Genomic DNA, 19,363 nt, shown 5'->3' on the forward strand with positions numbered 1-19,363 from the left:
GAACAAATGCCAGTTATAATAAAAACATGTTTTGAAATTCTAATTAGACCCAATTTTAAACACTTGCACTTTTTCCCTGCCCTCACTGTTATTTGTACTTGCAAGCATGGGAAGAATATAGCAATGTGGTTGCCCAGAGTGGAAAGAGAGCAAGGAAAACTTCTTCTGCTTGCCAGAGTTAATGATTTTAAATAATTTTTCCTTGTGGAGAATGTCGAGGAAGTTTGCTGAGGTACGGTGCCATGTGGAGCAGAGAGAGAGCTAGCATGATGGATAAATTAAGCTGTATTGGTAAAAGCCTTGAGAGCAAAGGGGAGAGCCATGCAGCAGTGGACTAGTAGCAGAGTACTGATGGCAATTCATTGAAGATGTGATAGGTCTGAAGAAAATACATCCAGAGTACTTAAACATTACTCTGCAGATGGGAAAAAACAAACTCTGGGTCTACATAGGGCCTTACTTTCTTTGAACAAAGACTGGATTTGCCATGAATCACAAAGATAAATGCACCTCCTATACAATATATGGCAGCATGTCTGTGAAGCTCTTATCACTGTTTCATTTCCTTTATTACTTCCTTCTTTCTCTTGCTCACTCCTTCTTGTCAGCTGAAGTACCAATGTATATTTTCCTTAAATGAGCTATTGACTAAGTCCTCCCAAAGTTACTGTTCCCTAAAACGAAATCTTTTCTGCATAGCATCAGGAACAGACTCTTTGCTGTAAGGAGACTGAAGATGTCTTTCTCCTTCCATTGTCAACAGTTAAACCGTGTAGAATTGCATGTGCATGCAGCTTGTTCTTTTTCACTGCCAGGTACACTAGTATGTGGCAATGGATGTCCAGACAGCTGCAGGAAGGGACAGATGAACTTTGCTTGTCTGAAAGTGCTTCAGAGATAGTGATTGATCTACATGGATATTTTCTTTCATTTTGAAAAGGGAAGTGTTTCCATTGGATCACTGCTTGAGTGAAGTCTAAAACTCAGAAATCTCAGACTTGAATTGTGTTGGTGCACAAAGCTGAAGACTGGAAGCCCTGCTGCTGTTTTTCCTAGCAGCAAAAGTTGCAATGAACTCTTCTGAAATGTTTGCCTTTTCCAGAATCATAGAATCACAGAATGGTTTGAGTTGTAAGGTACCCTTAAGATCACCTAGTTCCAACCCCCTGCTATAGGCAGGGACACCTTCCTCTACACCAGGTTGCTCAAAGCCCCATCCAGCCTGGCCCTGAATGCTTCCAGGGAGGGGGCATCCACAACCTCGCTGGGCAACCTGTTCCCAATGTCTCACCACTCTCACAGTAAAGAATTTCTTACTAATATCTAGTCTAAATCTGCCCTCTTCCAGCTTAAAGACATTCACCATCATCCTGTCACTACACGTCCTAATAAAAAGTCCCTCCCCAGCTTTCCTGTAGGCTCCCTTCAGGTCCTGGGAGGCTGGTACAAGTTCCCCTCAGAGCCTTCTCTTCTCCAGGCCAAAGAGCCCCAGCTCTCTCAGCCTGTCCTCATAAGGGAGATGCTCCAGCCCTCTGATCATCTTCATGGCCCTCCTCTGGACCTGCTCCAACAACTCCATGTCCTTCTTGTGTTGGGGGTTCCAGAACTGGACACAGTACTTCAGTGCAGTCTCATGAGAGCAGAGTTAGAGTTAGAGGGGCAGAATCATCTCTCAAGCTGCTGGTCATGCTTTTCTTGCTTTTCTTGATGCAACTCAGGAAATGGTTGGCCTTCTTGGCTGCAAGCACACATTCATGGCTCAATCAACTCCTCCACATCTTTCTCCTCAGGACTGCTCTCAAGCCATTCTCTGCCCATCCTGAATCCGTACTTGGGATTGCTTTGACCCAGGTGCAGGACCTTGCACTTGGCCAAGAGGAGCCAGAACTATTCTAGCTATGTGGCATTCTCAGTGATTTTGACAATCTAGAGGCTTGTCCCAGCTCTTCTCTGCACGTCATGTGTGTCTGTTTGCTAGCAAAAAATGCCCAGAGATTGTTGTAGGGTTACTTGCTGCTTTATACACTGCTGCTAGTAGTGGCATTCCAGTGTATGCTACTGGGAGCAAAGATGAGTAGGCTGTTGTAATGTCTCTGGTCCTGGCTAGCCTCTAGGGCAATGGAAAGCAACATTCCTATTTCACTTTCTTAGTGCTGCTTAGCAGTGGGGGAGGCTTGATGCAGCAGCCAGTGGTATGGCAGGAATCTGTTCAGAGAATAGAAGATAAAAGGGTACAGTGCTCCACATGAGCTAGAGGCATTTGGGATTAGTCTGCCTTCCCTACTATGCTTTCTGAGCCCCAAAGGCAAGGATTCCTTCAGGGTCTGAAGAAGGATAGCAAGCTGGTGACTTATGCCAGCATGAGGTGTAGTTGTCTATTAAGCCGAGGGAGTGAAAAAGTCTTGCATGTTAATTGATTTGGACTTTCTTTTTTTCTGGTTTTCAGTCAATTTATGGTATTCTGATAAGCAGGCCTCCTAAAGGGAGGTCCTTTAGGAAAGAGATAGGGAAGGGAGAGGAAGATGAGAATTTTAATCCAACTTCTGCTAATTCAGAAACTATTTAAGCCTTTTCATGCATCTATGCCAATGCACTGTTTGGTCCTCTTTTTGTGTCTTCCATGGTTAGTCCATTTAGAAGTGTCATGGTGGCCATTTGTATATCCCAAGGGGTTAAATTGTGGGTAGTTGTTTTTTGTTTGTTTGTTTTTTGGTTGAACTTCACCAAAAGCATTTCCTTGAAGCTATAATATAATGGGGAACATGTTTTAAGTATTTTTTTTCCCTCCTTTTTCCCAACAAAGGACATTAAGACTCAGAAGTGAGATAAACCCACAATTTTGCTGCATGGTGCTTGGAGATACTTCTTAAGTTTCAAGAGAAGAACTCTGAGAAAATTATAACATTTTTATTTTCTATGAAAACAACCGTTTGTCTTAATGTTTCTGTTTCCTGGGTAACCTGAATGCCAGAAGCCTCAGGTCTGACTGCTTTCAGAAGAATTGTTTTTCTGGCACTGATGATGGAAGCAGAGTGCCTGCAAGTGGAATGGTATCTTAAGCAGACAAATCATTATTGCAAAGCAGCAGATGTACGTTGAAGAGATAAATTCTCTACCTCAATTCATGTTCTCCAGAGGATTTATTAAGAAAAAAAAAAACTTTTAAAGCTATTAAATGACACCTGTTTGTCTACTCAGAACACATAGAAGAAATTTTCTGTGTCAAATACTGAAGCTAGCAATAAGCTATGAGTCTTCTTAGTGTCTGGAGCATGATGACCGTTGTTAAATGTCAGTGTCTGAAACTTCTTTGTAATAGTTTTGATGTGTATGGTTATTCTGGAATGCTTTCTCCAAAGCTCTTTCCTTGTACATGTACTCTGCCAATCTATTAGCCTCTATTCAACCTGCTCAACTAAAAGATGGGTGGGAGAGGGTATAAGCAACACATTGCTACTGAATGTGCTTCATCTCACTTCTCATCCAGTTTTTCTGCATGTCAGTATAGGATTCCTAATGGTTCACTGAACAAAACTCTTAAAAACATTGTACAGTTATTAAATCCTCTTTGGCCTTGATGGATTAGTCTGCAGAGGAGCATACGCAGCCAGCAGCTTGGGGTTTAAGCAGTCTTTGGGTTTGGTGTTTAAAAGAAAAAGTTCTGAAGCATAGCACCTTCCTGAAATTTCTTGGCCTTGTTATATTAAGGGATGAAAGGGTTAGCTATGGTAAGACAAATTACAGGTCATTAGATGCACCTCAGACCCAGCTGTCATTTTCATAAGAAACAGTCCTCTAGGTCTGCTCCTGTGGAACATGACCTTGAAGTATTTTATTCATAATTCTCACACGTTGACATATTTCTTAAGTTTCCAAGCTAGTAGAACACTTCTTTTCTAATTTCTGTGTCTCAATGCTGCTTTCTCAGCTTGCTTTGTAGCTCTGCTCTGCTGTACTGCACTGTATACTGCGCTGCTCCAAAACACGTCTTTATTTTCTATAAGATATTCTCTGTGTGTTTGCCAATTCAGGAATAGCTGATTGAGAGCCCGCTCAGATTATGCAGGGGCACAGATGTCTCTCTCAGGCTGCTTGCAAAAGTCAATTTTGTTTCCACTAAAACCAAAGGAAAGTAGCATGTGGTTTCACTAGTTTATTTCTGAGATTTGTCCAAAGTTCTGATGCAAAGGGCAGTGTTAAATTTGGATACCAATTACGGAGGATGTTTGTTTGATGATATCTGTATACAAATTGCAAGAAAGGCTGCATGCAGTTTCTGATCTTTCTTAAGAGATGCTTTACTAGTTTTGAATCATTTGAGCTTTCTAAATGCAACTGTGAAAAGAGTGCGTCTTGAAATGTGGTTCTCAATAGAACAAGGAGCTAAAAAGAGTCCATTGCCCACTTGTTTTTTAGTAGTTACCACACCCTTTGCTTCATTCCTGCAAACCAGAGCAAGAGCCTTCTGGCAGTTCTTACATAACAGCTCAGCCCTTTCTGTCAGTCCCCCCGCTGCACACTGTCCTAGGACCACGAGCAGCCTGAGCTTTTGCAGGCTATACAGTGGTTTTTCTTTCCTGTCAGAACTTCGTAAACATTTGTGTAGCCTAAAATTACAGTCTAACTTATTTTCCCATTTTGCTATCTCTAGATTCAGTCCTGAAATGTTAGAGAAAGGGGTATGGGCTTTAGTCCAAAAACAGGCTCAGGGAAATAAATATTTACATTTGATCCGGTAGGATGTATTTCATTTTTTGAAATGACCCTTTTTTCCTTGTGGCTGCCCTCAAACTTCACATAGTGCAAAGCTGAATCTTGACACTGTAGCCGTCCTGCCAAATCAAGGGACTTTTTCTTTTTTCCACGTCTAGAAGCTGTGTTTTGTAAGAGCTGTCTTAAATATTCTATGCTTGTCCTTCTTTTTTTCCTTGTGCTCGGTGGTAGGGTATTCACATTTAGAAACTTCTCTCGAACACATTCCCAAAATGGGAATGCAAAAGCAAGTTCTCAGGCTGTGACTGGGTGTTTCCCTGGGGTGTTTTTGATCCTACTCAAAGCAGCACGTAGGTTAAAGCACTGCTGTGAATATATTTGATGAGATTGTATGCCAGCGGGGTTGTTTCAGTAGCACAGTGTGTCAGGTGCCTGCGGCTCCTCACGTGTCCCAGCCCCGAGGGAAGGACATGCTAGTAAGATTTTGTTGAGGAGAGACGGGGAATTGAGGCAGCTGCGTGGCTGAAACGTGCATTTCAGCCCACTTTTTGCTTTAGGTCACCTCCCTAACTTGGCCAGCAGACGTTCCCCCAGTTGGGCCAGGCCCTCACAGCCTTACAGTAACGGAAACCTACAGGGCCGGGCTCTGTGGTTAGGAGGTGGGTGGTACCATCTCGCTACGGTTAAACTTGTAGCCTTAATGAGTCAGCTATAGGCAGCGGATAGCAAGCCAAGCCTTTGCCTTTCAGCTACACTTCCTCTTGGCTGGAGAGATGATGTCACCATTGTGTGAGCGCTATAGCACTTCTCCTTTTATGGAGATGAACAGGCCTGCAACTGCAGAGGAAGTGGGTGATAAAGGCCTGGTAGGATGTGCTGTAAGTGAGATGGAGAGCCTGAATTGTGCGTTCTGTTCTTCTGTTCTAGCCTACAAACCTCTTCTTCTTCCACCCCCAAATGTATATTAAAAATAAAAAATCAAGAGTTTATTCATCAGTAATGCCAATATATTTGAACAATATATTTGAACACAGCGGTTCAGAATTCTTCCAGACCTGTTATTTTGCAGTGGAATATTTATCTGAGCATCATTAATGTACAAGATCTCTGTCTTGTCGAAACAAATTTTGGTTTAATGAAGTTTTTTAATGTGTCCTGCAAGGTCCTGGAAGCAGTCTAAAATGAGGCCTTTTATTTTTAAACTGAGAGAAGTCAGATATGTCTTTTTAATATAGTAAAATTAATCTAGAGATCTCATTATACCATCCTGCTGTATAACTTAAATGTGAAGGATGTCTTACTTCCTGCATTTCTGGATGCTTGAGGCCGCTGCTTCTTGGGGTCTCTTGAATACTGTGATGATGAGAACTGAGGAGGAGCCTAGATAAAAAGCCTTCCTTGCCAGCTGGTCTGAAATACAGAGCTGTTGCTATAATTAACTAATGAGTTGTTATTCTGAATTGTTTTTAATAAGTGACTCTACTTAGGATTGAAAAGCAGATGCAGATTTCTTTTAATCAGGCGTTTCTTGATTGTGTTATTATAAGCGACTGGGTTTATGGTACCCAGCACATTCTGTTTTGCTGAGTAGGTTGCTTGCACAACTGACAGCGCAGTAAAGGCAAGTGCTGACTGAGGTTGTGCAGTACGCCCATGTCGAATGATCATCTAAAAAAAAATGTGGGGGAGTGGAGGTGGCTTCTTGTCTGGGCAATTGGATTTGGATTCGGTGATGGCGCAAGTCAGCATTGTATAGAGAATAAGTATTGGCATTTACAACAAGACTTAATTGGAAGCGTGTCTAAGAGTTACGCTTTTGTATTTGTTAGCTCTTTGGCCCTTTGGTAGGCTCCAATTTCCTGTTGCTCAACACATTATTCAGTTGTCTGTCTGTACACAATTAGAAGAATTCCAGCTATCCCAATGACTGCCGCTTTGCCGTCCTGGGAAAGAATTTCCCCCGGATTGCAAACAGGAATGTTGCCTTTTATGGCAGTGTCTGCACGCTGCCGGTGGCTTGCCTGCACTCGCAGGTACGTTCTTACTGGCTTAAAGCAGAGGTGACTAACACAGCTGCAGCAGGCCACCAGACGAGTGTGCTGGGGGAGGCAACCCTAGTGCCAAGAGGGCTCTTAAACACTGTCTATGGCTCTTCCTGCTGAGCACCTGACAACACCTCACTTGGTGTTAAGTCCTGGAGAGATCCTGTGCTTGCCCCTTTGTGGCTTCTTGTGGTAATTCCAGAGTGTTGTTGCTGCCTAGCCCCATTGTAGCATGGCTCTACAAGGGCTTCTCAGAAAGTCGACAAAACTTGTGATCATCAGGAGTGTTTTGTGCCAAAAGAAAACTGGGGATTGTCTGATGCTGGTCACCTCTTTTTCCATGCAACTTTCGGTTTGTCTGTTTACCAATGTATTTTGCTACAATAAGGATCCTATCTTGGAGAGCAGGGAAGAGATGGCATGTGGTATGGAGGTACTTAGGACTCCATTACCTGTACGAGCTCCAACACCAAAGTTGGTTTCCAGAAGTGAGGAGTGTCATTCTCAAACATTCTTAGAAGAGCCACTGTGGTACCTGAATGCAAATATAAACTTTTCTAGAACAAGTGGGCTAGTCAAGCTTTCAAAAGGCAGATGTTATTCAGAGGCACAATCTTATCCTTTCACATAGCTGCTTTGTGATAGAGCATTGCATCCAAGTGTTGCAGTCCTGCAGAATACATTTCCTTAGGCGATCCATAAATGAGTCATTAGTTATTCCCCTGATCCGCCTTCCCAGTGCCCAGTCACGCAGATGTGTCTGCTGAGCCATTGACCCACTGGGAACTTGGAATGGGTGAGGCCTTTGAGGCTGCCTCACCTCTGTCCTTCACCTTTCCCTCAGCAAAAGGGATATGTATCTCAAAAGCAAAGGAATAAAATTCAGCACTTGAAAACAGTGAATGTGCAGTGCTAATAAACTTGCAGGTGTCTACTTTGGAATGTGTAGTGACAATTTTCTTTTGCTTGCTTTCTTCCAGTCCTAAGCTGATCAGCTCTTTCTGAGAATGGTATTAACTGGTATAAAGCAGATTATTTTCCTCTAAACTTTTATGCTCACCTGAATACAGTCAGTTTCCAGCAAAGGAAGTTCAGAGCAGGTTACCTCTCCATAGTGCGAACTTAATGTTTCTGATATTGTTTTCAGAATAGTTTAAGAAAAGACAGAATCTCAAATTTGGTAGATTTACCTGCTTTTCCTGTTCCATGAAAAGTCTACCTGACTATAAAGCCTTTCCTAATTACAGTTCAATCTCACTATCTCACACAAAGAAACTTGAATGGTGACTCAGTTATATCTTCTAAGCAGTTCTCTGGTGGGGAGAGCATTGAGTACACTGACATTCTGTAAGAGAATGGAGGAAGGAAAAGAAGTAGCTCAAATGTGGAGATAGTCACAGTTATAAACATACTGATGAAAGCTACCAATTGCTGAAATAATTTATTAGAGGAATCCAGTGAATTTTCTATTCATGAATGCTTAGAGCTTATAGTCTGTTTAAAGATTAGACTGTAGTCTGACACAAAATTGGAGTACAATGTGGAAAAAGAACAGTGACGAGATGAAATGTAACTGCTGTGATACTCAGGCTCTCAGACTGGATCTTATCCTGAATAAATAAATAAACACATTTTGATGGCACAGTGCGTGTCTCAATAGCTCTTGTGTGATGCAGGACTTTGTTACTTACAGTTCCTGAGTCTGTTCTGTGTCTGAACAGGTCTCGCTTCCCCTGTGATTTCTACAGCTAGTGAAGTTGTACACAGCACAGACACTCTCCAGTCTTCTGAGTGCTTCCATCTGGGGGGAGAATATGATGCAGACTCTGGGGGCTAAAGTGGGATTCAGAGTGGAGGAGTGGATGGAAAGTGAAATCAAGGTAGAAGAAGGGGAGCATGTTTGCATAGAAGTGGTTGAGGAGCAGTGGGATGAAGACTGGGCAGGGATTGCCTGTGAGGAAGTGTAATCATAGGTGGAAGCTGAAAGGAGGTTAAAGATGTTGGAGAAGATAGTGGTAGATAGGCTGGGTGAAGTAAGTTCTGTAACTGGAAAGATTTCGTAATCCATAGCTGGGAAATGAGCACAGGAATTAGCATGTCTACTATTTAGCATTCAGTGCAATATTCCTATTCCTGTTTTTTTGCAACTTGTCAGCATGAAAAAGATTCTGCTATTATTGACTGCTCAGTTAATACAAAGGGATTGGTGCTGCAAATAAGTAACCTGTAGAGCACTTAGGCTGCTGCTCAGCACTGTAGCTTTCAAACCCATTCTGTATAAAATAAGTAACAGTAATTTCTCACTGAGCTTCTAGTGTTGGTGTGTAGTGTAGGTGGAAGTCTCAGTTTGATATGAGATTTTAGTTCTTTGGAATTTTTAATGGTTCCTGCCCCATTCCCACCTTTTTCTCCACCTCCCATCTGTATTCTCTGCTCTGCTCATCATTGTTGCAAGTCAGTATGGATTCAGAATAATGGAAGGGGGGAAGGGGATAAATAACAAGTACCTATGTATCAAATGATCTCTGTGATAAAGAAACATTCAGTGAGAGAATTCTGTGATGATTGCAGAAAAATTGATGCAAATGATGTTCTCTCTCTGGATGAAGAAAACAATGGTACTGCTGAAATTTAACTTCAGCAGATGGTGGGAAGTTGGCTTCTGTTTCCAAAAGAGGGGATACGTGGCCATATTTCTGATGATACTTCAGATAATGAACTTGTCAGTTTGTTTTTGTATTTGGTGTTGATTTGTTTCTGTCACGTTGATGTAATTTTCAAGTCTAAATCTGACTACTGTTTTAAATTTTATTCTAGACCGAGAGGATCAGTCCATCCTTTGCACGTGAGTATATAAGCAGTTGCAAGCTTGTCTGGATGTCTGTGTTAAAAATCTTGGTTGGAGGATTGTTTTAGTGAGCACTTGGAGGTGGTCTCAAGTAAATTGAGTAATATTGGAGGGTTAAGGAAGGTCCTGCTTCATTTCCTCCAAGATCTAACCCTTTCTGCAGAATAATTTTCATGGTAACTGAAGGAAAGAAGGAGGTTTTCAGAAAGCCCAAACTCCTGAAGAAATAAAGTTTTGTCAGTGGAAAAGCTTTGGAGAACTCCTTAAGATTTGATGCAACTGTTGTGATTAAGAACATCAGTGCTGATATGCCTGATGTAATAACAAATTGATAGTCTTATTTATTACAGCAGTTTCTCCTCTTGACACAGCAAAATTTGGCCTTCAGTTGGGAACCTTCGCTATGAAAGATTCATTTATTTGCCTTTCACTGTTCTATAGCTGCCTCTGAATTATTCCTCATCCACTTAGCAGTTTTCGTATCTAAGTGACTAAAAAATATAGTTCTTGTTTCTATTGCCTCCTTTGTGTCAGCACACAGAATTGATGCCCAGTAGAAAACTAGCTGAGAGATATAGGCTTTCATCCAGCTACGCTCATGCCACTCTCTGGTATGATTCAGTTTTTGCTGGTTTTGAGAGGTGTTGTGATAGAATGGATTTAAGGAGCTCTGTAGCCCTTTGGAGTTAGAAATATGTCCCCCTATGTCTTTTTGTGTGTGTGTGAGAATGAATTGCAGACTTTTTTTACAGAGGTGAATCAGGAGCTGGTAAGACGGAGAACACCAAGAAGGTCATTCAGTATCTGGCTCACGTTGCTTCTTCACACAAGTCTAAAAAAGACCAGGTAAGACCTAGGTTTAATTTAATGATGCTTTATTATTGTGCTGACTTTGGACAATAGATATGTATTTGCTGTCGTTGGTAAAAGCCATGTTGCTGAATAAAAGCTTAGATGGTAACATCTATCAGGGACTGAGGAGGACGGTGAACTATGCAATAATAAAAGTTTATTGAAAACTACGAGCCGGGGAACGTTGTTCTAAGTCAAACCTCCTTTGAATTCAGTGGAGCTACACAGGAATATACTCATCTGCAACCTCTTGGATTTGTGGGCTAGAAATGCTGTAAATGAAACATCACCCATCCTGATCTTTTTACACAGACATAAGGCTTATAACCAGTCCAGGAAGTTTAAAACTGATCCTTCTGTGGAGGAGTTGTCTCCAGTCTTCTGTACCTTTGTATGTTAGGCTTGACTATTACATATACTGTCTCAAAACTGGAGAGGTAGTCTAGTGAAACCTCAGTTGAAAACTTTGAAATTGTAGGAGGACATTAAAAGGGTGGAAAAGAGCCAAGTAGCAGCACATGAAAGGAGGGTGGTGGTGATGGTGGGAAGACTTTGAAAATGTCTCACTTATATTTTTTTCCCCTCCCTCTCCCCCGGTGGACTATTGCCGAATTCATCAGTTGTGTCCTCGTAGGTGAGCTGCACGTTTACTGCACGTTCTGCACCAGGAATGCGTTTTCTGTCCCATTGTGTGATTTTTTATTTTTTTTTTTTTTGAGCAGCTTTTCACTCCACACCAATATCACTTTCTGCAGCTAAACCAAACCCATAGACAATTCACAGTTTTTTTTTTGTGTGTGTGTGTGGTGCACAATAATCTTTTTATTAGGATGTTCGATTGGGGACTAAAGTAATATAAAGAAAGAATACTTGTGTTCTGTGCTAAAAACTAGTTTGCATTTTAAGACTTTTCTTCCAGGAGTTCGTGAACAGTTTATTTGGAAAAATATTCCTCTGAGGCAATTGAACTGGGACCAGACTTTCATACAACTGAATATCTAGTATGTGTGGTGCTCCTAGTAAGATAAATGTAGGCATGTGTTTAGCTTTCTCCTCCCAGCAGTGAGATGTGACTGCAAGTTGCAGAGAAAGATGGATGAGGAAGGCTGCCCTGCAGACGGGGTGTTCCAGGACTGTGAGCTTGTTAGTAAGAGTTGAACACTTTGGAAATGTTCACTGGTGAGCTGTGTAATGAAATCCAGATGCCAAGTGCATCCAGTGTTATCTGTCAGTAAAAGTTTTTTGCTGGTAGCTTAATGTATAGGCATGCCTTATGTGTGTAGAGTGTGTGAATAAGGCATGCTGTGCTTGTGCACACACATTCTAATAAGTAACTTCTGGAATATGACCAAAAAAAAAACCCTTCTACATGCCAAACTTTCAGACATATGAAGGCTTTTTCCATGGTCTGTCAGTAGCTGTATTTAGAAACATTCTTTTTTCTTTTTCTAATTTTAAATGTGGAAAACAGAATCGTGGGCTTCAGCTAAGTATTATTCCAGTGTGTAACCTGTGGATTCTTAAATGTTAGTTGGTAAGGATTGTTCTGGGCAGCAATCCTTTGCAAATCTTAAACTTGGAACAATATTATGAGGGGTTATACATTATTTGTTTCTGAGCATCTGAGATCCTGACAGATTTATTCTTTAAGATAGAATACGGCAGTGTCAAGCCTTCATGCTGCAACACCAAAAACCCGCTGCTGGCACTGATTAGCAAGACTAGATGTGGAACTTTGTCAGTGACAGTGCAGGAAGTAGTGATACTTAATCTACGGGGAAGGTTTCTTGACCGTCTTCTTGTAGAAGTTTTGAACTTAAGCTCCTGTTTTTTGAAGTATCTCAGCAAAATCTGATTTACAAAGCATATTTGTCAGCTGTAGCTCTCTTGCTTTGGAGGTTGTGGCTGCTTTCACCAGGTCCAATGAATTAGTATATTCAGCTAAATAGCTTCTAGCTGCATGGTGTGAGTATTAGGTGCATTAAAGCTGCTTTTGGGGCCTACTGAATTGAATCATATAAATACGTTTTTACTTCATTTGCGAAAGTTAAGACTGATGGTTTCCCCTTTGTAGTCTCTGCTTCTCTACTGACTTGTTAAGTCGTGAAGATGAGAATGTTTGCAGCTGATTAAAAGTTCACAGGTAGTGGCTGCTGATGTTTAAATCTTTTTAATGGAGGTTACATTATTGATGCTCTCTTTCCGCCTTCCCCATCAAATTTAGTGTTGTTGGGATCCAGTTGTCTGAGAGACTTTCACCTGGTTGTAGAAAAGCATATAGAAACTAATCTCTGAAATGTTTAAAGCAAATAAAACCAACATAGACCAGAGGGGAAACAACATCTTTTCTTCTAAAAAAAAGATGTGAAAGCTAGCTATGATTTCTGGATGCCCATTTCCATATTGACAAGTCATGAGAACTGAGGGATGTGACCAGCTCCAGCCTTCTCCTTTCCTCACAGTGCTGTACTGCTGTAAGCCCTGAGCTGGTGTTCTCTTACACCTGTTTCTACCTTGGTGTGGTTCAGGGGACTGAGTCACTTTCAAACTGTGGTCTACCAACACCTATGTTACACTGAGGACACTTTTTCACTGAGGAATTAAGAGGAGGCTTGGTAGTGAAAATTTCTGTAAACTTCTGATATTTGTGTAGCAAAGCATAGTCTTAGTTTTATTTTTAACCAAATAATTGAACAGATTCAGCCTGACTTCTTTTTAGAGGAAAAAGCAACTCTTGATCTCTTTCCTCGTTGTGCCTTAGTTGAGTTGAAATGTTGACCTCTCCTGCATAGCAACAGTTTGTAGTCACAAACAGAGGCCTGGAACTTCACTGCAGGTTGGTGAGGGAAGAGTGTTCCAGTATCAGTACATGTGCCAGAATAGGAGAGGGAAATGTGACTGCTGCACAGTTCCAAGGACTGAACCCCAGTTTCAAGGTTTTCTCCTACACACTGGCTCTGTTGTGAGACAGCAGGTATCCCAGCTTTCCCTTTCCATGGTCAACCAACCCCCTTGTTGTGTATACTTTACAATGAATAGAAGTGTTTGCAGCAGCTGCCCCTTCTGTGTGTGTGCAGTTCTGCAGGGACTGGAGGTCATGTTTGGCATTTTGTTTGGCGGTGCTCTTTGCAAGCATGAAGTGAGATGATTGTGGAATCGAGAAAAGAGGCAGTGGTAGTTCTTTGTTTGGTTACTGATGCACCACCTCTTTAAAAAACAAAACAACAACTACATAACACAACTCTCCTGCTTTTTCAGAGAGACAATGACCTGTTCTGTAATGCACTTGAAAAATGAATGCCAACAATTTTCCTTTATAAACGCCATTAAATATTTTGCCCGTGCATTCCAGTTTTCACACACCAAACTCAATTTCCATCTGTTATGCACAGGAAATCTTGAATATATACTGATAACTGCTAAAAAGAGAAGTATTCATCTAAACTGTCATTTTCTGTCTCCAGAAGTTTTTCGAGTAATCCTGACATATGCAGAACTCCACATTCTTAACACAAAGGACAAATGTTTTTAAAAACAACCGGCGACGTATCTGGAGCCTGAAGGGAAAGGTGTACATGCTCCAATGATCTACTGCTTGGCAGGGATAAAAGTTCTGATTTTTTTTTTCCTGCAGCTCCAGCATTTTGTGTTCCCTGAGGGGAGGAGGAGTGTGCAAATATGGCAGTAGAATGTGAGCGATCCTGCAGTTTGTGGGATACCACTAATTCTCTTTTTTTCTGTGTGCCTCCTTACAAAAGAGTTTTCTGCTTGTTAGTATTGTGGAAAGCATAGACTCTTAGTCCAATTTGGTATTGCTGTTTTCTTTATATATTTATTTGTATGTTTGTTTGTTTTTGCAAACATTGCAGTTTTTCAGGCTAACTTATTAATCTACTGGTAGCAGAGTTCAGAGCTCACAGTAGCAAGAAAGGATTTTTCTCACTCTTCCTACCTAGATGGCAAGACATTTTCTGGGATGAGGGCCTGATCTTGGATGAAATGTTTTGGTTTTTTTTGTTTTGACTCTGGGAAATCTGTGGGGTGTTGTGGCCAAGTGACTTTAAACGGCTGCTTGTTAACAGAAAGACAGCACTGGGACACCCTTGTCTCGGGGAAGGGAATAAAGGATTTTTGTGAGTGCTTCTGGAATAAAGGATTTTTGTGAGTGCTTCTGTTTTACCTGGATAACTAATAAGTCTCCTTTTGAAGGTTTTAAGGGATCATCTTCTAAGATGGCTTCTCTACTACAGATACCAAGCTAGTGTGAACTGAAACCTCAGCGCTGGTTTGACCCAAGCTTAATGCAGCAAACTGTTACCTCCTTTATTCATTTCTAATTTCTCTCCAGGGGGAACTAGAGAGGCAGTTACTCCAGGCTAATCCCATCCTGGAGGCCTTTGGAAATGCCAAGACAGTAAAGAATGACAACTCCTCAAGATTTGTGAGTATTACTATCCAGCATGATTTTTAGTATGCTGAGCTTTTCAGAGGGAGGACTTTTTTTTGGCTTTGAGTGCAGTGCTATCCTGGGATAGGACAGCTGTCTGTGTGACTTCATTGAAGTTAACCTGGGAAGGGAATTTCATTCAGTGAATTATAAAGAAAATACTTCTGGTAGGTCTCTAGTATGAAGGAACCTGATCCTGTGCCAGGACTGTTTGCACCGATTTTTATCCTAAGTTTAGTACAGTCAGTTTTATCCTGGAGAGCAAATAGCAATCCTTATTTTACTTGCTCTGGAGAGATGGGCAAGTGTCTGAGGCAGACTGAGGAGCCAGAGCTGAAGCTGAATGAAGATGGTTGATGCCAGGCACTGAGGGAGGCGGAACCGTTTGAACCGTACAGCACAGAAAACTGAAAATGCAGTAATTGTGGGAAATCTGGGTTGAAACATAATTAAGTGGAATTGTGGGCTGCCCATTCTTACTTAAAGGTGTTTGGTGTCTTGCTCATTAAATCGTTGTTGTGATCAATAGACTTTGCCTATTGGCTGATCTTATGTTTTGCATAAAACCTGACCTGTTCTGAATTTCCTTTCCCACATTAAAAAGACAAGGTTAGCCTTTGCTGCTTATTGCAATTACTGGACAGATTGAATACTAACCTTTTTGCCAATAACTTCCTTTCAGGGCAAGTTCATCAGAATCAACTTTGATGTCAACGGTTACATTGTTGGTGCCAATATAGAGACCTGTATCCTTTTTGTAACCACTTAAAGTTACAGTAGTAGTTAAGTACAGTAAAGTTGAAGTAAGCAGTAGTAATGCTTAGCAAGCTTATCCCACCTTACCTTTGTTTGTGAAGTTGAGAATGTGTTGGGAGGCACTTAAATTTTGCTAGCAAGATTACTGTTGTAGCTGTAGTGTATTTTGTGGTTTGGTGACCGCAGTGGATATCTCTTGTGAATTAATGAGTTCTAAACATAGGAAGCTGAGATGGCAACATAAACTGCTATAAGATAAATAGCTTTGGAATTTCATGAGCCACTTTTACCTCTGTGCCAGGTGAATGCAGATGAATGGCTGCTATTTCTCTGTTTACCAGTAAAGATTCTCTTGTCATTGCCATCATTCAAAAGCTGACAGAACTGAGACCAGAACTCAGTGGCTTGTTGGCTGATAACAATTGCAAAATCAATACTTCTGTTAGCTGGCATGGGGAGAAGATCAAGTACTGCTAGGTTTTCTTTTGTGATAAAAGAGGAAATGATGTGTATGTTCTGCCATGTGCCTTAACTCTCAGAAGATCTACTGGAGAAGTCACGTGCAATTCGTCAAGCCAAAGAGGAGAGAACCTTTCACATCTTCTACTACCTGCTGTCTGGGGCAGGAGAACATTTGAAGAGTAAGTTTGATTTTTGTTGTGGGTGTGGAGTTCTCTTGTCACTGCAAAAGGGTCCAAACTCTTTCTGCACTTGCACCTATTCTTTCATAGTTTCTTGTCTCTGCCTCTCAGATATGGCCGCCCCTTCTCCACTTCTGCATACGCATTCGTCCCTCTGCCCTCCCCCTGCACTTCTCAGTTCCTGAAAACTTGCTTCTCTGGTTCCTTCCTGCACTTGTCTCCTTGCCAGAAATGAATCTACACCCTTCCTTATCTAAATCACTGTCCTGTGTTTAGTCTAGTCTTGTATGATGTAAGCCTGTCTTATGCGGCAGTGATCCTACTGTGATGTGCTCAGCGTTTGGGTGAATGGAGCAAAGCGTCTGGCACCTATGCAGCTCTAGGATGCTAGCACACCTACCTTTAAAGCCTCAACTAATGTTGGAATGCATGTTGTGTGAGAGCTGCAAATTGATCTGGAGGAATAACAGGAAGAGACGACTTTTCTCATAGTTGCTACTATTACAAGAGCTATTTATTAACCTTTGTGTGACTTGAAACAAATAAGGCATCTGAAGTGGAAGGCAAATTTACTTCAAAGTTAATCCCTGCTTTTTATAGACTTAGGATATAATGATGATTGGCACTTCTTTAGCGAAGTATTCCAAAGGAAGGAATAGAAAGAAATAAGGCAGAAAAACTCCATTTTTATTTGAAAATATATTAAATTTTCATCTGTTAGTAAAACTGATCTTAATCTCAGATTCATCCAGCACCTGCTAGTATATGCAGGTGAGACGTTTGCTCTCAGTGGTAGTTTGTCTATTAAAATAACATCACGATAACTTCTTTCTCCTTTTTTTTTCTTAAGCTGATCTACTTCTGGAGCCTTACAACAAATACCGCTTCCTTTCCAATGGGCATGTCACGATCCCGGGTCAGCAAGACAAAGATATGTTTCAAGAGACCATGGAAGCTATGAGGATCATGGGCATCCCAGATGAGGAACAAATAGGTAGGAGTCCTCTGGAGAGCTTGAAACGCAAGAAAATCAAGGAGGAAATAGAGCACATCTCTGTAAACTTCTATTTTTGGTTTGTTTTCATTTTTTGGTATTTTTTTGTTGTTACTTTGTTTCTTTGGCCCCAGCTCAAACCCCAAGTGAGCAGAGTGCAGGTGGTGAGTTTAGTGGCTTTGGAGTAATCCACTTCAGGATATACAAGCATAGTTTCAGTTCATACATTCAGTCTTAGAAGTCAAACTGCCAATGAAAACGTTCATCTTTTTTGCTGGTTTTGATCCCAGACTGAGAGCTGTGTATCTGGTTTATGAGTAACACATCCAAGATACAAGATTTCCCTCATTCTCTTGTGTAATGCAAGGTTTGTATGCTCCCCCGCCCCCTAAGCAATGGCTTTTAAGTATCTAATCTAGTACTGGCTGGATTAGTGCTTTGAAAATGGCCTGCTTATGGTGCCTTTCTTTCCAGCTTAACACTGAACTGCTGATCAGAAATTAATATTGTCTGATTCTGGGAGCACAGTTCCCTAGAATTTATGAAGCCATCACAAAGTGCAACAATACTTACTCACTTTTTCTGTGCTCTCATTTATAATCTGCCTTACTGGCTGGGAACCAGTGGTCTGCCAAATTTCAGTTTGTAGATGTATAAGGTCTTACAAAACTACAACTTTTTTTCCCTACACTGTAGCAAGCATCTGTGTTTTTTTCTTTTTTTATGAGGTCACTGCTTCCTCTGCTGGAGGCTGTAGCTCTTGTGGCTGGAATATGTGCTTGTGCCTTAGCTGTTGCTCTTCACTGTGCAGTCAGCTATAAATCCATGCTTTTGTTATCCACAGTTTAATACTATATCCTAAATCATCTAAGACAAACTGCTATAGAGGTGAAGACATGTTTGCCTAAATATAATTAAATAATTGGCAGCCTAATTTATTGCTAAGTTGTCCTACTGTATTCGTTTTGTTGTTATTTGATTTGTGGCTCTTTTTGTTTGTTTGTTTTGTTTTTAATGTATGCTCTAGGGCATGTCTTTGCTGTCACATAGATGAGCAGTTGGTTCCAACCACTGCAGCAAAGATAACTGTAGTATTTTGCTCTTGCCATTCAAGGTATGAAGTTCCTTTAGGCTTAAAATAAGAATAGATAGAGTAGCTGGCTGGGCAGTAAGATTACTTAGTTTTGATGTATAATCTAAATGCTAACTTTCTCCATGTATGAGACAACATCAAAACAAGCTGTATGTCCGAGTGCCAGGACTCCAGGTTCAGCTGTCAAAACACTGGATTTCAAAACATGCCACTAGGAGCATATATGATTCTCTTCTGTTAGTCCTGATGCAGAATCTGTGGAGCCTTTGTTTGTTCTGCTATCAAAAAGCAGCCGTTTCTGTAGTAGGTAAAAAATTAGGAGATGAAAAAGATATTTGGCATAAGACCATTTTTATGAGTGACTGCCAATTTTTTCAAGGCAACAAGAAGCTGTTATGCAATGAGCTTTGATAGGCATGTAGTGAAAATTGGCTCTATGCTGTGATACTGAAATTTTTTATCCCTGTCCTAACGTCTGATGCTGCATTTGACTGTTCAGAAGTACAAATATTTAATAATGGTTGAGGTGATTCAGCATGTGATTAGTTATGGCACAGGCCCTTTTGCCCACATCCTGTCGCCCTCCCTATATTGTAGTTTGTCTGTATGGTCTACAGATCTTGGTCAGGGAGCTGAAAGCAATATGAAGTTAAAGGAGCAGAAACTTCTTTCTCTTAATTGATTTGCACTCTTAAAAACTGTATTTTTCATTTGTTTAACAGTACTTGTTGAGAAAAAAGTGAATTTTGGTTATCAAGAGCAAACATGTAGATGTTATAGGTTGAGATGTGACTCTGGATCTTGTTTCCAACTTTACTGTAGTGATGTTGAGGATGGGTATATTCCCAGGCTGCCTAGTCTTGCACTGGAGAAGCAGGGAAAGCCCTGTGTCCTGGATGGGAGTCATATAGAGGAATTACTTATCTGTGGTGGGATTTTTTGCCAAATTCCAGAATGATTTTTTGCTGTTGGGAAGA

General features: G+C 41.0%; 1 protein-coding gene across 2 annotated transcripts in view; it reads left to right on the forward strand.

The window, feature by feature from the left end:
• Positions 1 to 19,363, forward strand: part of MYH9 (myosin heavy chain 9) — a 68,584-nt gene that overhangs the window by 20,932 nt on the left and 28,289 nt on the right. For both annotated transcript variants that reach the window (XM_042838006.1, XM_042838007.1), the window contains exons 4-9: positions 9,573 to 9,600; positions 10,356 to 10,449; positions 14,804 to 14,896; positions 15,585 to 15,648; positions 16,201 to 16,299; positions 17,150 to 17,293. In XM_042838006.1, the coding sequence (XP_042693940.1) occupies positions 9,573 to 9,600; positions 10,356 to 10,449; positions 14,804 to 14,896; positions 15,585 to 15,648; positions 16,201 to 16,299; positions 17,150 to 17,293 (522 nt within the window). The remainder of the gene's footprint in view (positions 1 to 9,572; positions 9,601 to 10,355; positions 10,450 to 14,803; positions 14,897 to 15,584; positions 15,649 to 16,200; positions 16,300 to 17,149; positions 17,294 to 19,363) is intronic.

Source organism: Centrocercus urophasianus, unplaced genomic scaffold, assembly GCF_019232065.1.
Source record: "Centrocercus urophasianus isolate 14NV4802_14NV808 unplaced genomic scaffold, USGS_Curo_1.0 seq_73, whole genome shotgun sequence".
Lineage (NCBI taxonomy): Eukaryota > Metazoa > Chordata > Aves > Galliformes > Phasianidae > Centrocercus > Centrocercus urophasianus.